This window comes from Myotis brandtii, unplaced genomic scaffold (genome assembly GCF_000412655.1).
Source record: "Myotis brandtii unplaced genomic scaffold, ASM41265v1 scaffold793, whole genome shotgun sequence".
Taxonomy (NCBI): Eukaryota; Metazoa; Chordata; class Mammalia; order Chiroptera; family Vespertilionidae; genus Myotis; species Myotis brandtii.
In genome coordinates, this window is record NW_005371193.1 from 89,345 (window position 1) to 109,596 (window position 20,252).

The 20,252-nt window shown below is 41.2% G+C and overlaps 1 protein-coding gene across 4 annotated transcripts in view; it reads right to left on the reverse strand.

Moving 5' to 3' along the window:
• ENTPD5 (ectonucleoside triphosphate diphosphohydrolase 5) overlaps positions 1-20,252 on the reverse strand; it is a 35,671-nt gene that overhangs the window by 4,950 nt on the left and 10,469 nt on the right. For 3 of the 4 annotated variants that reach the window (XM_005883551.2, XM_005883553.2, XM_005883552.2), the window contains 12 exons: positions 16,901-17,186; positions 16,178-16,257; positions 14,613-14,756; positions 11,230-11,305; positions 10,921-10,956; positions 10,511-10,599; positions 10,121-10,200; positions 8,957-9,018; positions 4,603-4,704; positions 3,795-3,935; positions 2,518-2,574; positions 1,710-1,825 (listed from right to left, as the gene is read on the reverse strand). In XM_005883551.2, the coding sequence (XP_005883613.1) occupies positions 1,710-1,825; positions 2,518-2,574; positions 3,795-3,935; positions 4,603-4,704; positions 8,957-9,018; positions 10,121-10,200; positions 10,511-10,599; positions 10,921-10,956; positions 11,230-11,305; positions 14,613-14,756; positions 16,178-16,257; positions 16,901-17,186 (1,269 nt within the window). Of the gene's footprint in view, positions 1-1,709; positions 1,826-2,517; positions 2,575-3,794; positions 3,936-4,602; positions 4,705-8,956; positions 9,019-10,120; positions 10,201-10,510; positions 10,600-10,920; positions 10,957-11,229; positions 11,306-14,612; positions 14,757-16,177; positions 16,258-16,900; positions 17,187-17,540; positions 17,605-20,252 lie in introns of those variants that run through there. The other variant, XM_005883554.2, reaches the window with a different exon arrangement.

Sequence of the window (20,252 nt, forward strand, 5' to 3'; positions counted from 1 at the left end):
CTTTAAATGCTGAAGCTCTTGGCAGGCAAAACACATGAAGTTCAAGTACCTTAGTACGAATGAGTTTATGACATCTGTATAACCCAACAAATTGGATAATATAAACTCATCCGGAACTGATGAAACAGGAAGGGGAAATGGCACAAGGAGGGGGGAGGAGGCTCAAAAAGAATATGTACTAGACTCCAAAGTTCAAAGCTGCCTTGTGCCATCTCCTTTAATAAACTACATGATATCTGAGGACAAAGACTACATCTTACTCATCCTTGTAACTGTGGATGAAAAAGGGTCACATAGTAAACCTGACAAGCTCAAGGTGGTCTGAACGTAAAAAATCCTAATGAAAAGTGGGTCATGGTGGGTAGTCATGTCCTAGGCCTGTAGCTTCCTTGAGAAAGGTCAACCTTTACCTTTGAAATTGTCTATTTTCTTTGTGCATCTAAGATAACATACCTTTGAAATGTCAGGGTAATTTTCTTTTCCAGACTCCTCGAAGGCACAACCACCCGCACCAGAGCACGAGACCACACTGTTGTATTGTTGCCCACATGCCATTCGGTGTCCCGTAAATATTTACTATCCTGTACCCACTGATGTATAAGATGCATCTCTGTGTTTTACTTTTTATCTAATCTCAGAGATTTCTCCACTTTGCTTTCTCCCACCTCCCTAATCTACCACCAAATGGATTTCATGTAACCCCCTTATATCTCCTTTGATTCTAATGTATAAAATAAACTGCAAACTGCCATTCTCTGGAGCATTTTCCCAATCCACTGAGATTTTGCTTCCCAGCAATGGTTGTCAGTTTGGCTCAAATAAACTCTTATAAGACTTTTTCTAACGCTGGACATTCTTTCATTGACATAAACATATGTGCAATTATTTAATTATTGTACTGAAGACCAGAAAATGGGATGGATAAAAGATATAAGATGTGTTTAGAATAAATAAATTACTACAATGTTGAGCCTGCCTATTCTGGAACAGATGGACAGAGATAGGAAGATAAAGGGGGACCCAAGATTCAAGAGGCACTAAATATACAAGACACATATCAAATATATATGACATACCACATATACACAGGCATTCAACATTCATGAGGTCTTAGGCACTTGTTTGTGACACCCTTCTGGTCCCTCATGTCCTCTGCCAAATAAGACCATCTATTGGGCTGAGTGAGCTAATATTACCAGATAATGTACTTGCCCCTATGCCTCTCCAAACAGTGGAAATTTGTGCAATGGCTCCAGGCACCTCTGTCCTTGTGCCCCCTTGATTAAACTTCAGGCCTAGTACTTGCAACCAACCACACTGTCAGCAGCAGCAGAGGGAGGCAGGACATACATACCCAGAATTCAGGAAGTGTGGCACTTCCAACCTGCTTGCACCCTACACTGTGTGTTCACCTGTCCCATTTCTTTCCTGTTGCTTCTCGTCCTGAGTTTCAAAATTGATTTAATAAACCATGGGGCCTGGGCATCTTCATTTGGATGCAAGCCTTCTGCTCTGTGACCTCTAGGATAGCTTTCCTGGTAACATACTTAGAAACTGCCTTTGCATCGAGGTAATTTCCCACACTCATAGTGTCTTGCACAGTGCTTGTCCATAGCCCGAATAAAAATCCTCATAATTCCACCTATAGTCATTCTTCCCAACTCCCAAATAAGAAGTCTGTTATGAGACTCCTCTGCCCTCTCTCTTGCCTGTAAGACGGTGCTGTCTGCAAAGCCAAAGCCATCCTTCAACAAGGCTGTGATGTAGCTGAGATCCATGCACAGGAAAGGACTGCCTGAGGTGAAATTTTCCAAGTTGTCACACACTGAAGGGGAGAGAGAGTAAAGAGTGGAATTCAAGTTTGCAGCCAACTGAGAGGTGTGTAATTTTCTCTAAATATAGACTTGGAATAAGCAAAGCAGAATTCTCCATTTGGCTGATGCCTAGGAGTCTTAGAGGCTAGAACTGTGCACTGACAGCCTCTACAAGACTGCAGCTTCTTAAGAACTTGCAGATTTCTGATGTGATATCTTATCTACTCAAATTTACATGGGCCCTTGTTTATTTGCTAAATTTCTATGTCTATTCTTTGGGCTTAATTCAACCACATTCCTTATATATTATTAATGCTGAAGCCCTGAGGACAGGGAAATACTAGTTAGCATTACTTTGGGGACACTGAATAAGATTATTTATGTTTTCAACGGACTCTTTCCAGGAAACCTCTGTGGCTATTTCCCATATATTTTGGTGTTTGATGTTTCATTAGTATTAATAACACTATTTCAACTAAAAAACACACACCAGAAATGTAGAAAAGCAGGTTTTCACCATCTTCCTAAAGCCTCTTCTATTCTCACATTTTTCTATGCCACTTATGCTTTAAGCTCCTGGCAAGGACAGGAAACCAGCCTCTGAGAGGCTTCCTGCTGGCTGTGGAACTTTGGGACACGATAAGGTCCCTGGACTTTGTACAGCCTCTCAGACTCACTGTTAAGGGCTGCCACTGACACTTACCTTCCTTTGCTTTTCTTTCAAAGTCTTCAACTTTTAAAATACCCCCCTTTTCATAATCTGGAATGAAGCAGAAGAGTAGCTGATGTCAAAACGTGTCAAAGAAACGTAAGAAAATTCATCCTAGTGAGATTTGTAATAAAGAAAAACAGGAAATAAAATTCCCAACATTGGAGAACTGATTAAATATACATGATATTCATACAAAATAATCTATGCAGTCTATTTATTTATAATCTATTTTATGTTATATGTATTTAACCACAATAAAAATTTGATTCATTTGCAAAAACACATTAGAAAATCAATTTATATCTCAGGCCATGACAGATTCCATATATACATCATCATAGCTAAACAAAAACATTACTACTGTGATAAAAAAAAGTTAAAAAGGGGAAGGAGGAAACTTTAGGGTAATATATATAGTTTTAAATATTGAATTTGGTAATGGTTTCAGGGGTGTATACGTATGTCAAAATTAGCAAAGTACACATTTTTTCCACGTCACGCGGGTAATGTGCTGATGTAACAAGGTTTGAGGGAGGCACATCTCACAAAAGAGTGTGAACACCCAATCATCACACTTACGAACTACCTGTACACTTTAAAATATGTACATTTTATGCTGAATGAAATAAGTCAGGGGACAAAAACTGTATGATTTCATTTATATGTGGACTCTAAAAAACAAAACAAACAAAACGAAACAGACTCACAAATATAAAGAATAAACTGATGGTTGCAGAGGGGAGAGGGGTGGAAGGATGGGCAAAAAAGGTAAAGGGGACTAAGAGGCACCAACCTCCAGTATAAAATGAACAGATCCAGGCATGTAATGTACAACACAGGGAACACAGTCAACAATATTGTAAGAACTTTGCACAGTGACAGATGGTTACTAGACTTACAGGGAGATCACTTTGTAAGATATATAAATAAACGTTGAATCACTATTTTGTACACCTCAAACTAATATTATGTCAACCATATTTTAATAAAAAATAAAGTATGTGCATTTTATTTTAGGTCAATTATACCTCAATAAAAAAGTAAAAAAGAAAAAAGACTTCATGTAAAATTTTAAGGCCATTTTCTAGCTCTAAAAGATTCTCAATCATATGCCCCCTTCCATTCGAGTAACTAGCGCCACTCAACAACCAGCACTGAAGAAGAGTAGGATGATCACCTCCGACCAAGCATTTCAGAGAATCCCTCTCCCTTCCCCACCAGAGCCTTGCCCAGTGTCCTCCCTGACCTGACACCTGGAGTGAACTTACCAATCATGTGTGTGTCAACAGCTCGATCATAGTAGTAAGAGAAAGCATAGAAGGAGCTTCTCTGGATCTCATCTGGCTGGTGAAGTTTTCCTTGGACCACCCTCAGCACTTCAGCATAGCAGGGCTCAAAGCCCACTTCCCCTGCCAGGGCAAAGTGCACAGGGACACGGTGAGAAAAAATGACAGGGGAAGGACCACTCTCTGAGACAAGCTACTGGAGCCAACGAGGACACAGAAGGAGGAAACAAGGACAGCTGAGGCTCAGGACAAAGGCTTACAGAGGTGAGCAAACTTCCACAGCCTCGCCGTCCGGAGGAAAGGCACCTGCTTCTCTATGAAGCGCCCTCCCTGACCTGTGCTCATCAAAAACAGCCCCAGTCAGCCTAGAGCTGCTGCCTCACAGTATGTTTCATGGTGCTTATGAGAAGTAGCTAGAAGGCTTGCCTGCTTCCTTTACTAGAAAAATCAAGTTCTTCCTTGATTTCAAGGTCTATGCCTTTTATAAAACTTAAATTATTCTCCCTATCATCTCAATTTTCAGTTTCACCCCGCTGAGGGCAGAGACCCTTACTGCATGAGACCCCAGGTCTAATGAATCCACAACACTGGGCCAGGGAAAGAGCAGGATACAGAATGACAGCTGTTCACTGTCACTTCCCACTATTTCTTGGAGGCATACCAGTATCTCTTTGCAATGAGTCTCTGCAATATGACAAGTTTCTCTTGAGCTCTGTAAAAAGTTTCACATGGAACTTCTCCAGACTTCAAGTGTAAAAATAATTTCAACCAGTGAAAAAACATCACTTGCCTTCTTGGATGCCACCATACTGGTATTTCACGCCCCCAAAAATCCACTCTGCTTCTAACCATCTTGGTAGACAGGCACTTCGAAAAGTATGTCCCTCAGTCCCTGAAAGGAAAACACCAGACCACAAAGTAAGAGGCAAGGATGTGAGAGAGGGAGGCAAGCAAGAAGCCACTAAGGTGGAAAGTAATCACCAAGGTGGCTGGGCTTTCCAATCATATTAAATTAGTTCCATGACTACATCCTAGGACAGGAATTCTTAACAAGGGTTCATAGATGGGCTTCATGGTGTTGGTGAAGCCCCTAAAACTATGAGCACATTTCTGTCATATGTGCATTCGGTGGAAGGATCCATGGCTTTCATCACATCTGAAAGAAATCCCAAACCTACAATGGAATAAGTTCCCTCCTTTCTAAAAAAAAAAAAAGGGGGGGGGGGGGCGGGGGTTGAGAAATACTACTTTTCTCATTGGTTGTTATGAAACTTAAATGAAACACATTTATAAACTGAAATGCTATACAATCATCATCACAATAATAGCTTACTGGCTATTATTGCAAAGTAATACAAAGTGCTTTAAATGTAAAAATCTTACTTAAGGTGAGGAAAGGGGCACAGAAAGGTAGCTAACTTGCCCCAAATCACAAAACTGAAACTGAGCCCAATTCTACCTGACTGCAAAAGCTGAGCTCTTGCCCAGCCCATGTGGCTCAGTGGTTGAGTATCAACTCATGCACCAAGAGGTCGCTGATTTGATTCCTGGTCAGGGTACATGCCCAGGTTGTGGGCTCGATCCCCAGCCAATCGATGTTTCTCATCGATGTTTATAACTCTCTCTCCCTCTCCTTTCCTCTCTCAAAAAATCAATAAAAACATACAAAGAAAAAGATTCGGTTAAAAAAAAAAAAAAAGCCAAGCTTTTAACCCTTCTACTACCACCTGTGAGGTGAATGGAGTTGCTCAGCTATTCCACCCTGCAAATGGATTTTTCTACATCTGTATCTCCCATGTAAAGCCAAGGGCGGCTTTAAGCTCCTACTAAATTTGCTCTCTGAGCCTTGAATTTCTGCAGATACTTCAGCCTCCTGGCCACAGGCTATTGCCCCATACAAACAGACCTTATTCTAGAAATGACTAATAATGCATACCAAAACTTATCTGAACTCATAAAGAAAAAAAAGAATTTGCCATTATTATGTCCATTGTATAACATACTAAAGGCCCGGTGTACGAATTCGTGTACCGGTGGGGTCCCTCAGCCTGGCCTGCACCCTCTCAATCCGGGACCCCTAGGGGGATGTCGGACTGCCAGTTTCGGCCCAATCCCTGCAGGCCAGGCCGAAGGACCCCACTGGTGCAAGAATCCGTACACTGAATCCATGCACTGGGCCTCTAGTATGCATATAAGATCTTTGGTTAATCTCTTCTCGCCCTCCCCTTCCCTCCTTCCCTCTGAGATTCATCAGTCTGCTCCATGTTTTCATGCCTGTGTGTTGAGCACCTGCCCCCTGGTGGTCAGTGCACATCATACCTACTGGTCGAACGATCAACCGGTCACTTGGGTTTTTATATATATAGGTGCTTCCTAATTCAGCATAACTCTTTCCTCCACAGAATCATTGCCAAGGGAGGGAAAAGACAAGCTGAGGGTTGGGTTCACTCTCACCAAACCCCAACCAGCACAGGTACCCAGACGAACCTTCTGTTTCCAGGGCTCCCAGAGTTGCTAGTCTTGCAGCTTTCAATCCAAATCCCAAGTAACTGTAAAATACAGGATTGACTACTTTCATGCTGGTCCTGAAGTCCTCCAGCCTAAAGCTACCTCCTTCAAAAGTAACATGGTTCCTCTGTAACCTATTCATCTAGTGTGGCTAAGTGGTAATTTCTGCACAGTTTAGATCAGGACCCTGCAGTAACTACTTTCCACAGCTATGACTTAAAGGTCAGAGATAGTGATGCTGCCTAGGGTCCCACCCTGGGAACCATCCCCAGAAAAGCTCTCATCTTAGCTCCCAGACTCACTGTGATCAAATCCTAGGCTGGATTTTGAACATCTGAAGGCAAACTCAATGGAGCTGGCACAGAGCTTTGCCTGAGCCTTTACTGAGTGTCCTCTTTATAGAGAGAACTTTTGACTCTTTAAGTCATATATGTTGGAAGCCAAGAATGAATAAATCCTTGGATTCCTTGGTACAAGCATGTCAAACCCACAAGTTTGACATGCTTGCCTTGGCATTTGGTAAGTGGGTTGAGTTTCAGGTAATAGGCCTTCAGGGACTGGTAAAGATTATGTAAGGCTTGTCAGATGCAATAATAGATGTGAAAATGCTTTAAGAAGTTAAAAGAGCCCTGACCGGTTTGGCTCAGTGGATGGAGCGGCGGCCTGTGGACTGGAGGGTCCCAGGTTCGGTTCCGGTCGGGGGCATGTACCTGGGTTTCGGGCACATTCCCGGTGGGGGGTGTGCAGGAGGCAGCTGATCGATGTTTCTCTCTCATTGATGTTTCTAACTCTCTATCCCTCTCCCTTCCTCTCTGTGGAAAATCAATAAAATATTTTTTTTTTAAATTTAAAAAAAAAAGTTAGAAGACTTGCCCGGCCGGCATGGCTCAGTGGCTGAGTGTAGACCTATGAACTAGGAGGTCACGGTTTGATTCCCAGTCAGGGCATGTGCCCGGGTTGTAGGTTCAATCCCCAGTGGGAGTCATGCAGGAGGCAGCCAATCAAAGATTCTCTCTCCTCATTGATGTTTCTATCCCTCTCCCTCTCTGAAATCAGTTACATATATATGGAAAGCCCTGTTAAAACACTAGTTGACCACTAAGATAATGGAACACAGACTTCAGTAGCCACATATGACATAGGATACAGACTTTAAACATATAGCTTAGAAAAATCACTAAACAAACAATAATTCACAACAAGCAGCAACAACAAATCCTGGAGAAGATCTGGACTTTCAGAATTTCAACTTATTCAGAATATCCAGTTTTCAACAAAAAATTATGAATTGTTCAAAAAAACAAGAAAATATGATCCATATACAGGAAATATTCTACCTATTTTCAAGGCATCAGGGGGCGGGAGGGGAAGCAGGAAGAGAGAAAACAGGGCTTTTGGAAATGTATAATATTATAAAGAAGAAAATTGTCACCGCTAAACCTATCCACTATGCAGCAATTACAAAGATCTTGACATGTCTTCTCGACATTTTTCTATGAGTATATATATATACATCTATATATACTGTGTTTTTTAATCCCCACCTAAGAATATGTTTTTATTGATTTTTAGAGAGAAGGGAAGGTAGAGAGGAAGAGAGAGAAACATCGATGTGAGAGAGAAACATTGATCTGTTGCCTCCCATACATACCCTGACCAGGAATTGAACTCAAAACCTAGATATGTGGCCTGACCAGGAATCGAACCCACAACCTTTTGGTGTATGGGATGACACTCCAACCAACTGAGCCACTCAGCCAAGGCCATATACAATTTTATAAAAAAATAAAATTTGAACTATACTGTATGTGTTATTCTGTGGCCTGATTTTTTTGTTAGTTTGTTTTTTTGTCTCTCTGTGCATTGTTATAACCTGTGAGGAGGTGAATGGAGTTGCTCAGCTATTCCACCCTGCAAATGGATTTTTCTACATCTGTATCTCCCATGTAAAGCCAAGGGCTTGAGTAAGCTCCTACTAAATTTGCTCTCTGAGCCTTGAATTTCTGCAGATACTTCAGCCTCCTGGCCACAGGCTATTGCCCCATACAAACAGACCTTATTCTAGAAATGACTAATAATGCATACCAAAACTTATCTGAACTCATAAAGAAAAAAAAGAATTTGCCATTATTATGTCCATTGTATAACATACTAAAGGCCCGGTGTACGAATTCGTGTACCGGTGGGGTCCCTCAGCCTGGCCTGCACCCTCTCAATCCGGGACCCCTAGGGGGATGTCGGACTGCCAGTTTCGGCCCAATCCCTGCAGGCCAGGCCGAAGGACCCCACTGGTGCAAGAATCCGTACACTGAATCCATGCACTGGGCCTCTAGTATGCATATAAGATCTTTGGTTAATCTCTTCTCGCCCTCCCCTTCCCTCCTTCCCTCTGAGATTCATCAGTCTGCTCCATGTTTTCATGCCTGTGTGTTGAGCACCTGCCCCCTGGTGGTCAGTGCACATCATACCTACTGGTCGAACGATCAACCGGTCACTTGGGTTTTTATATATATAGGTGCTTCCTAATTCAGCATAACTCTTTCCTCCACAGAATCATTGCCAAGGGAGGGAAAAGACAAGCTGAGGGTTGGGTTCACTCTCACCAAACCCCAACCAGCACAGGTACCCAGACGAACCTTCTGTTTCCAGGGCTCCCAGAGTTGCTAGTCTTGCAGCTTTCAATCCAAATCCCAAGTAACTGTAAAATACAGGATTGACTACTTTCATGCTGGTCCTGAAGTCCTCCAGCCTAAAGCTACCTCCTTCAAAAGTAACATGGTTCCTCTGTAACCTATTCATCTAGTGTGGCTAAGTGGTAATTTCTGCACAGTTTAGATCAGGACCCTGCAGTAACTACTTTCCACAGCTATGACTTAAAGGTCAGAGATAGTGATGCTGCCTAGGGTCCCACCCTGGGAACCATCCCCAGAAAAGCTCTCATCTTAGCTCCCAGACTCACTGTGATCAAATCCTAGGCTGGATTTTGAACATCTGAAGGCAAACTCAATGGAGCTGGCACAGAGCTTTGCCTGAGCCTTTACTGAGTGTCCTCTTTATAGAGAGAACTTTTGACTCTTTAAGTCATATATGTTGGAAGCCAAGAATGAATAAATCCTTGGATTCCTTGGTACAAGCATGTCAAACCCACAAGTTTGACATGCTTGCCTTGGCATTTGGTAAGTGGGTTGAGTTTCAGGTAATAGGCCTTCAGGGACTGGTAAAGATTATGTAAGGCTTGTCAGATGCAATAATAGATGTGAAAATGCTTTAAGAAGTTAAAAGAGCCCTGACCGGTTTGGCTCAGTGGATGGAGCGGCGGCCTGTGGACTGGAGGGTCCCAGGTTCGGTTCCGGTCGGGGGCATGTACCTGGGTTTCGGGCACATTCCCGGTGGGGGGTGTGCAGGAGGCAGCTGATCGATGTTTCTCTCTCATTGATGTTTCTAACTCTCTATCCCTCTCCCTTCCTCTCTGTGGAAAATCAATAAAATATTTTTTTTTTAAATTAAAAAAAAAAAGTTAGAAGACTTGCCCGGCCGGCATGGCTCAGTGGCTGAGTGTAGACCTATGAACTAGGAGGTCACGGTTTGATTCCCAGTCAGGGCATGTGCCCGGGTTGTAGGTTCAATCCCCAGTGGGAGTCATGCAGGAGGCAGCCAATCAATGATTCTCTCTCATCATTGATGTTTCTATCTCTCTCTCCCTCTCCCTTCCTCTCTGAAATCAATAAAAATATATATTTTTAAAAAGTTAGAAGGCTCATACTACATGAAATATTATTCCTCCCTGTCCCCCTCCTCACCTATATGTATAGAGCTTATAAGTTCTGTTAAACATCTCAAAGGAAGTGAGGTAGCCCCTAGGGGTTTGTTCCAGGGTTTTCTGAAAATTAAAAAAAAGCAAAAAGGCTATTTAGAATCTGCGATTATTCTAAGGATGTTATCACCACCATCCCTGCCCCTCCCCCAGAAAACAAGAGATGACGGAGACAGATTAAACTGCTAATCTCATATGGCTTGAGGAAGCAAAGGGACTCTGAACAGTGATAAAGAAAAGTCCACTCAGTTATTAATTTATTCTACTCAGCCTATTTGTGGTGGAGCTGCTGCCTAAAAATAGGGCACTACTTTCCTAGCACCGTGATATGCCTGCCAAGTGAGTTGCTAACCAAACCTTCATGGTAATGACTCACCTGAAACTGGGGTAGAAATGTGATTTGGGTGGAGGCTCCCCCCAGGTCCAGGGTCCCCACAGTCTCCTGACTGTGGCCATGCAGCTGACCTGTGGATGAGAGCCAGTTTGAAAATGTTCTGCTCCTGGACAGCCCAATACTCCTCGGTCTGCAATTTCTCTCCTGCTCTGGAGGAATTCCATAAACACTCCATTGCTCCCTGCCCCCATGGATTACAGGCAAATGTTAACCACGAAGGACTCTTGCTGCAGCGGAGGCCTTGAAGGCAGGTTATAAACACTAAATCCTGTCTTTCCTTTCCTCTTTTTTACAAAAGGAAAGAATAATACAGGAAAAAAAGAAAGGTAATTTTGCTCTGACCCTGTGTGAAACCCAGTCAAAATCTTAAGATACACTTGAGAATGTATTACCTGTCAGAAAATTCACAGTGATCCAAGCTAATATGCCTAAAAAAGACAGAGAGACAAGGATTACATCACAGAGCACTTTCCCTCTCTTCTCGGGCCCCATCTTTGTTCTCTTTTCTCTCTACAGTTCATGTCTAAAGCACACTTCCCTTCTCCCCATCCTACCATTTCCTGCTATTCCATTCCTCTATGCTTATTTGTTTCCCCTTAGTTCCTTTTTCTTCAGCACCCCATCCTGTTCACAGTCCTTTAATCAGATCTTTTATTAACCCTGGCCCTCTCCCTCTAGAACATATATCAACACCTCTCCACCTTCATAGGATCCATCCATGATGCTAACACTGTCATCTGGTACCAGGAAAGGTGACTTCTTGAAGATCTCTTTTACCTAGAGAAAAAGGAAAAAATTTGAATTCCCTAAGGCAATAAAATAGATTTCCATATTTTGGCTATGTCCTAAAAGGCTTAGAAAACTACTCTCTTCATTTTCCCTAAATAAAATCTTAGAACTCATTCATTTTCCCTAAAGAAACTAGAGAAGGCCCAGCCGGTGTGACTCAGTGGTTGAGCATGAACCTAAGAACCAGGAAGTCAAGGCATATGCCAGTTTGCAGGCTGGATCCCTAGTAGGGGGGCCTGCAGGAGGCAGCCCATCAGTGATTCTCTCATCATTGATGTTTCTATCCCTCTCTCTTTCTCCCTTCCTTTCTCTGAAATCAATAAAAATATATTTTAAAAAGAAAAAATAAGCTGGAGAAGGAACTAAGCAAGTTATTAGTGGTTTCTTGTAAAAAGAAAACACAGGGATTCCCTTGACTTTAAAATAAATCGCAACCAAATCATCTACATTTATAGGTGAACTGGACCTAGGAAAGGGCATACATTTGACCTTGCCAGCTTAAATCAGGATCCTGTAATTTTTTTAAAACACCTGATTAATTCTATCTGGATATGTACTGGAAGCTAGGAGGACCCCCTCCCACTCCATTTCTTAGATGAGCAGATAAACTTGGAGAGTAGAGAAGAGTTGGGCCTGGGGGGCTCCTGAGGCTACAATAAAATTTCTGTTGCTCTCCTATCAAATTCTATAGTTTTTGTCCTTAGTGGTAAAGGAGCTCATGTCCCTGGGCTGAAGTACTCTGCTGCCAGCCCCCGTCAAATCCTGGCACATGGCTAGGGCCTCAAAAGAGTCTAGAGAGATCCCAAATTTGAATTTACTTATTCTATTTTAGAAGATGAGAATGAAGAGCTTGCACAAATGCTCTTGACTCTCCATAAATATAGGTCAATAACGTGGGTGTTATGTCTTATTTTTATATGATTATCATGTTGGGGAGGGAGAGGTCCCAAATAGAGATAGGAAAAATTCTAGTCTTGGTTGTTCTCATTTCTGACAGGACAAAACACTTCTTGCAGTGACCTCTGAACACTGTTTCAACCAGGAAAGGTCAGTTAAGTGATCGATAAACAAGCATTTAGGAAGATAGATAAGCAAACAGGAATAAACATAGTTTCTGCTCTTGCCCTCTCCACTCCATGCCTCTGCTCACAATTAATTCTCAACATTGCAGCCAAGAGTGGTGCTTTAAAAACAGACATCAGATTATGTCTCTCCTTAGCTCAAACCCTTCTGTGGCTTCCTTCTTAGAGAAAAAGCCGAAGTCCTTACATAGGCCTTTGATGCCCTACATGATAAACCCCTCCCACCTCTCTGAACTTATCTCCTACTTCCCTTCCATCACTCCCTCTCCTCCAGCCACCCTACCCTGGATGCTGTTCCTTGAACATGCCAAGCACATTCCTGATTTAGGTCTTTACACCTGTTTCTCTAGTATGGAATATTCTACACTCACAAACGTTTTATATAGCTTGTTTCTTCATTCCCTTCAGATCTCTGATCAAATGCATCTTACCCATGAGGTCTTCCCTGACCATCCTATTTAAAATAGCATCTCTCTCACGCTACCACCAGCATTTCGATCTGCCTTACCCTGCTTTATTTTTTCTCCATAGCTTCTACAGTACCTGACATACTTTGTATTGACTTGCTCATTTTGTCTTGGAAACTAGGATGTTAGTTCCATTAAGACAGGGACAGTGTTATTTTTGTTCCCTGCTCTATGTCCCACTTCACCAGTGCCCAGTACATAGTAAAGCACTTATATGATGAATAAATGAGTGAATGAATGGATGAATGAATGAAGAATTGGGATTCAGATTTTCATAAGGACATTCCAGGCAGTTTGTCCTTGGGCAAGGGACTTAAGCCCTCTGTACTGACAGTCAAAGGAGAATCTATAATAATAAAAGGTAATATGCAAATCGACTGAACGCAGAACAGCGGAACGACCTTCCGGACGAAGCTGGGGCTACGAGGGCCAAGCCTCTTGTACAAATTTCATGCATCAGCCTCTAGTGGATTTATAAGACTGAATTAACACACCTAAATACAGAATCATTTTTTTTGCTGTGATTTTTTTTTGTTATAATGGGATTCTGCATATATTCTTCACAATATTAAATCTTATTAATCTTATTAATTTACACATTTTTGTATAATAAAATGTACAATAATGTTTAAAATATTGAGTTTTTTAAAACTCTCTGTACTTAGTTTTGATCTGATGAGTGATAAAATAGATATCTTTAAAAATCTTTCATACTTTACAATTCCATGATTCTTCTCAAAACCTTTATACTGAGAGAAAAAAGTAAGACACACACAAAAAAAGAAATATAAAACTGTATGACTCCATTTACAGGAAATGTAAGAACACGCAAAAGGAATCTATAATGACATAAAGCAGATCAGTGGTTGCCTGGTTTCACTGGAGGGGGAAATTGACTACAAAGGGGCACAAGGAACATATGTATTTGTCAACACTCATTTAATTGTATACTTAAAATTGATACATTTAATTGTATGTAAGTTATTTCTCATTAAAGTTGATTAAAAACAATTCTGCTGTAATAAGTTTAGAAAATTAAGAGCATCATGATCCTGGCCAGTGTGGCTCATTAGGTTGGGTGGTCTCCAGTGCACCAAAAGGTTGCCAGTTTGATTCCTCATCAGGGCACATGACCAGGTAGTGGGCTCGATTCCTGGTAGGGAGCATACAGGAGGTAGCCAATCTATGTTTTGCTCTCACATCAATGTTTCTCTCTCTCTCTCTCTTCCTCTCCCTTCCTCTCTCTCTAAAAATTGCTAAAAATATTTTTTTTTAAAAAAAGAACATCATGGCCGAAGCCGGTTTGGTTCAGTGGATAGAGCGTCGGCCTGCAGACTGAAGGGTCCTGGGTTCGATTCCCGTCAAGGGCATGTACCTTGGTTGCGGGCACATCCCCAGTAGGAGATGTGCAGGAGGCGGCTGATCGATGTTTCTCTCTCATCGATGTTTCTAACTCTCTATCTCTCTCCCTTCCTCTCTGTAAAAAATCAATAAAATATATTTTTTTTTAAAAAAAAGAACATCATGGATAGAAAGTGCTTTAAATTTTTTAGGAAAAACTCTATAAATTCAAGAGTAATATTTTGAAATGTAAATAATTAGCTACAAAAGAGCCCAAAGTCACCACAGTGCTTTAGCAATGGTGCAATACTAAAGGTTAATACGCCAGAGGGCTTTAAACCCATCAAGAAAATATTTATATAGGGAAAAAGAATTACCCAAGATGCAGATGATTTCAAATATTACCTCAAAGAGCAGAGCCTGGGCTTTCTGTTCTGGCAGTAAGCGCAGTCCCGCTGTTGCCTTCAAAACCACTGGGGTCCTTTTCCAATGACTTCGGGGGATTGAGTCTTTGGCCACCTCCAAGAGCTCTTGAACAGTCTCAGCACCCTTCAAAAAGAGAAGAGCCGCTCATGCAGTAAAGAGTCCATATGGTGGCACTTGTATATTCCCTCATCATGTTTCTGTAGGAGCAGAAACCTAGACAAATGGGCTTCTTTGAAGGAGAATCCATTTCATTTTGGTTAAGTAGTAATAAAAATGATTCTTTTATAGTGTGGTCATTTTAATTGATTGCTATTTTGTGTCTCATATAAATTAGCTTCAGGCCAAAAAGTTGAATATAGTGAAGGAAACACATAATGAGGAGTTAGAAGGCTTGCTTGCTAACCCTGTGCCTACCATAGGGGCTTCCTGGACTTGGCTTCCTCTGCTGAGATGGGATTCCTCACACCACCACAAACTGCTGTGTACATTAATGAGGCAGACTGTGTTTAGTTTCCACACAAAGGCCAGCTGTAGCTGTTATTATGTTACACTTTATATTATTTCCATTAGGACAGAATATGTCAGGTTCATTTTTACATCACTGACATCTACATGCATGGTACACAGTAATGCTCATTTATGATTAATTCAAAAGCATTATTTTAAATCCTCTGTTTCCCTGAGTAAACACCTATCCTGATACATGCTGCCTCTTTTAATCATTATAATTAATAGCAACCATAACACAATCTTCTTCTCTAAATGTCGAATCAGTCTTTTATAATGTAGTTGCTTTCAAGAGCTCCTAGTTTTCTAGCATTTTTGCCATTTCAAAACAGTGAGCTGAGAAAATAAGCATCTTCTCAGTTCTCCAAGTTCAAACTATTTTTAGCATTAGGTTTTCCTTTGGTTAGTGATTATGCTTGAGACACTGAATAATATCTTTATAGCTGCTACCAAAGTTCAACATTCTATTTTATTCTGAATTATTGTATTTTAATGTGGCCTCTGACACACTGGGTGTTGCATATGTTGTGGGTGCCCCAATGTGAAACACACAACAAAACCATTCATCCTCTGCCACCAAAGATTTTTTCATCATATATTCTTGCCTAATTTCAGAGTATAGGCATGGTCTGTCCTATAGCATGGTGTTCTGAAAGGAGTTCAATGGGTCTACATTCCCTAAATTGTCTGTCATGTTTATATCTCATACCCTATAGAACTTCATGTCCATCTTCTGCATCTACATTAATCAATGCAGCTGATGGCTTCAAATAAAAATCTTAAACAGTAAATACAAAGGAAGCAATCTCTTAAAGAGATTCTAGCCTCCTTCCACCAAAGCCCTAGTGAGTTCAGGATATAAAATTTCTGTTATCCAGGAGATTAGCAGAGGACAGAAAACCAATCTCACACATAACCTCAGTATCAGTAGTGAACAAACAGCACGAGTTATTTAACAGCAGCTGTGTGGTGAAATTATCAAGATATTGAGAATCTAAACATCTTATTATAATTTTAAAAAAACAACAACAACTCACCTGCTTAGGTTGATCTACAAAAGCAGAAAGTCCTGGCTTCACAGAATCAAAAATTTCCCCTTCCAGAACTGGAAGCTGTCCTATTTTGTCCAGGGATTAAAACAGAAGAGAGATGGCTGAATACCAAAAGTGAGGCTGCTTCTGGTATTGGGCTGTGTGTCATATGACCTACTAGATTAACCTGCTACTCCCTGAGCTATTCCAGGTAATCCCCCCTGTGAGGAATGGCTTGCAGGAGTACTGAGGAGGAGGACAGAGATGATAGGCAATCCCTGAGAGTCCCCTTGTCATTTCTCTGGTGGACACCTAGTTCCTACTCCTTTCCCTAGGCTTTATATGTAACCTGAAGACAGAAACCCTGGAAATTCAGAAAAAAATTATACTTCAGGGTCCCTTCTCCCCTTCTCCAAGGATGGTAGTGATCCTTCTCTCGAGACTACCTCAATATTCTGCACCCGGAAGTATCAACCACCTTTCAAGAAAAGGAAAGACCAATTTCAGCTATACTTCTTGGACACATGGATTTCAAACTACAGGCAGCCCAGATCCCTCTTAATCTCACATTGAATTAAACATTATGTACTAAATTATAGTCCAAAATGTTCTCTGAAGAAAGACATTCAGTAGCCGTAAGATTCTGTAATGCACATTACACACTCTCAGTACATTTGTTTCTACGAGTATGGATTTATCGACTCTAGTGAGGGTACCAGTTGCACTTACCTGCTTTTTTCTGCACAAAGGTGTAAACATGAATTCGTGTTCCAGTGCTCCCTGCATCAAACATAATTCCATACAAGGTGCTGGTACTGACATTGATGGGGCACATGGAAGACAGGAAGACACCCTCAAACCAAGTCTGCTGGTCTCTGTGGAAGATAGTGCTGCAAACACAGGATGTCACTAACATGAAGAAGGCTGCTCCCCAGGAAGTGGCCATTCTCTCCCCAAGATGTGGTGAGTCTAGACCTTTGTTGTAGAAGCAGTGCCGCTCGAACACCTGCAGTGGCTTATAGGATAAAGACACACAAGGTTAGATCAAGTGGCCTTTTTGTTTACACCTGTAAAAGAAGAAACACCCATCACAGAAGTACCACCCCTTTCCTAAGGTGCTCCTTCTTCTCTATTTCTAATAACCAGAACAACCAGATTGACCAGGGTGACACAGACTCTTAGGACCTTTTCTGAAGGCTATCTGGTTGCAAAAGGAAATTTGGGTTTTAAAATATATTTAACCAAGCTCTGCTTTTAATTGTAGGGTGGATCTCACATATTCAAAAGCTCTATCTGACACCTTGCTCGTATTGTAGTCAAATTTTATTCTCTCCACTTTGACAACTTTGTCTTTAGATCATATACTAACCCTCTCTCCCTGCTACCTCTCTTTCTTCTTTTTGATATAAGAAGCTTCAATTTCTGAAATAAAGTTATAAAGTTCCAAAGGAGTTATAAAGTCCCAGCACCAGGGTGTTCCCAACCTTCAAAAATCAGGTCATTGGACTGACACTGTGACCAACAATGTTGACATTGGCTTGCACATGCAACCACATTTCAAGGAAATAATCAACTTAATTTAAAACACTTAAATAGGCCGTAACCGGTTTGGCTCAGTGGATAGAGCGTCGGCCTGCGGACTGAAAGGTCCCAGGTTCGATTCCGGTCAAGGGCATGTACCTTGGTTGCGGGCACATCCCCAGTAGGAGGTGTGCAGGAGGCAGCTGATCGATGTTTCTCTCTCATCAATGTTTCTAACTCTCTATCTCTCTCCCTTCCTCTCTATAAAAAATCAATAAAAATATATTTTAAAAAAATAATAAATAAAACACTTAAATAGGTCATTATGGTTTTTTTCCTTTTTTATTTTATTTTCTTCATTATGGTTTTTAAAACATCCTTCACAGGTTTCAGGCCATGTTATCCCCATAAGAACTTAGGGCAGATGAACAAGTTAACACAGAGACATTCAATAACTTGTTGAAAGTAATAAAGCAGGTCAATGGTGAGACTTTTTTTCTTTATTGATTTCAGAGAGGAAGGATGAAAGAGAGATAGAAACATCAATAAATGAGAGGGAATAATTGATCAGCTGCCTCCAGCATGCCCCCTACTGGGAATCAAGCCCCACAATCCAGGCATGTGCCCTTGACTGGAATTGAACCTGGGACCCTTCAGTCCACAGGCCAAAGCTCTATCCACTGAGCCAAACTGGTTAGGGCAATGGTGAGATTTTTCAGAAAACAGTCTTTACTCTTGCCAACCTTTCTTTTTCCCTGATTCCAAAGTGCCTCCCTTATGGCAAGTTACTGCCTATACTTCTTAATGTGTCCTTAGCAAAGGCATAAAACTCAGGACTAGTGCTCAGCATTCTTTGTTTTGAATTTGTGTTATGATAGGTTGAATACAACTGATGATGAAAACCTAGAGTAAGGTGACACAGAAAAATGTCTCCTGAATAGGCTATATTTCCCCCTGGTATTAACGAAGAATGCTATATGTATCCTCTAACAGTTTTTAATCCCCACCTGAGAATATTTTTTTTCATTGATTTTTTTTTTTTAGAGAGAGAGAGTGGAAGGGAAGGAAGGAGTGGGTGGAAATAGTGAGAGAGAAACATCAATTGGTTGTCTCATGCACTTGCTCCGGCCAGGGCTGGGGATCGAACCTGCAACCCAGGTACAGGCCCTTGACCAGAATCAAACCTGAGAACCTTCCGTGCATGGCTAACACTCTACCAAGCATGTCAAACTCAAGGCCGATGGGCCGCACGCCTCGTTGCACTGAGCACACTGGACAGGGCTATTCTCTAACATTTAAGGCTTCCTTAATTGCCCCTTATGTACTTTGCTCCAAACATTTTTTAAATCATTTTTTTACTTCTCATTTACAGTGGACATACAAAATTATATATTATATTAGTTTCAGGTGTATATCCCAGTGACTAGACCTTATATAACTTACTAAGTGATCATCCTGATAAATCTCATACCCAAATGACACCATACATAGTTAATAGGATATTATTGACTATATTTCCTATGCTATAATTTACATCCCATTACTATTCTGCAACAACCAATTTGTACTTCTTAATCCCCTCACCTTCCCCCCCCATCCTCCCAGCCATCCCCCAATCTGCAACCATCACAATGTTTTCTGTATCTATGAGTCTATTTCTGTTCTGCTTGTTTATCTTGTTTTTTAGATTCAATTGTTGATAGATATGTGATTTGATTGTTTATTTTTTATCTTTCTTCTTCTTCTTAAAGAAGACGCTTTAATATTTCATGTAATAATGTTTGATGGTGATTAACTCCTTTAGCTTTTTCTTGTCTAGGAAGCCCCTTTTCTCTTCTTTCATTATAAATGATAGCTTTTCTGGGTAATTTTGGTTGTAGGTCATTGCTTTTCATCACTTTGAATATTTCTTGCCATTCTCTTCTAGCCTGCAAAATTCTGTTGAGAAGTCAGCTGACAGTCTTATGGAAGCTCCCTTCTAGGTAACTAACTGCTTTTATTTTGCTGCTTTTAAGATTCTCTGTCTTTAACCTTTTGCATTTTAATTATTATGCGTCTTGGTGTGGGCCTCTTTGGATTCATCTTGTTTGTCTATTTCCTTCACCAGGTTAGGGAAGTTTTTCTGTCATTTTTTTCAAATAGGATTTCAATTTCTGTTTGTTTTTCTCCTCACCCGAGGATATTTTTTCCATCCATTGATTTTTAGAGAGAGAGTGGAAGGGAGAGGGAGAGACAGAGAGAAACATCAATGTGAGACACACTGATTGGTTGACCAGAGCCGGGAGCCTGCAACTGAGGCATGTGCTCTTGACCAGAATCCAGAATCGAACCCGGGACTCTTCAGTCCACAGGCCGATGCTCTATCCACTGAGCAAAACGGGCTACGGCTCAATTTCTTTTTAAAAAATATATTTTTATTGATTTCAGAGAGAACTGGAGAGGGGGAGATAGAAACATAAATGATGAAAGAGAATCATTGATCAGCTGCCTCCTGCATGCCGAACACTGGGGATCAAGTCCACAAACTGGGCATGTGCCCTGACTGGGAATTGAACAGTGA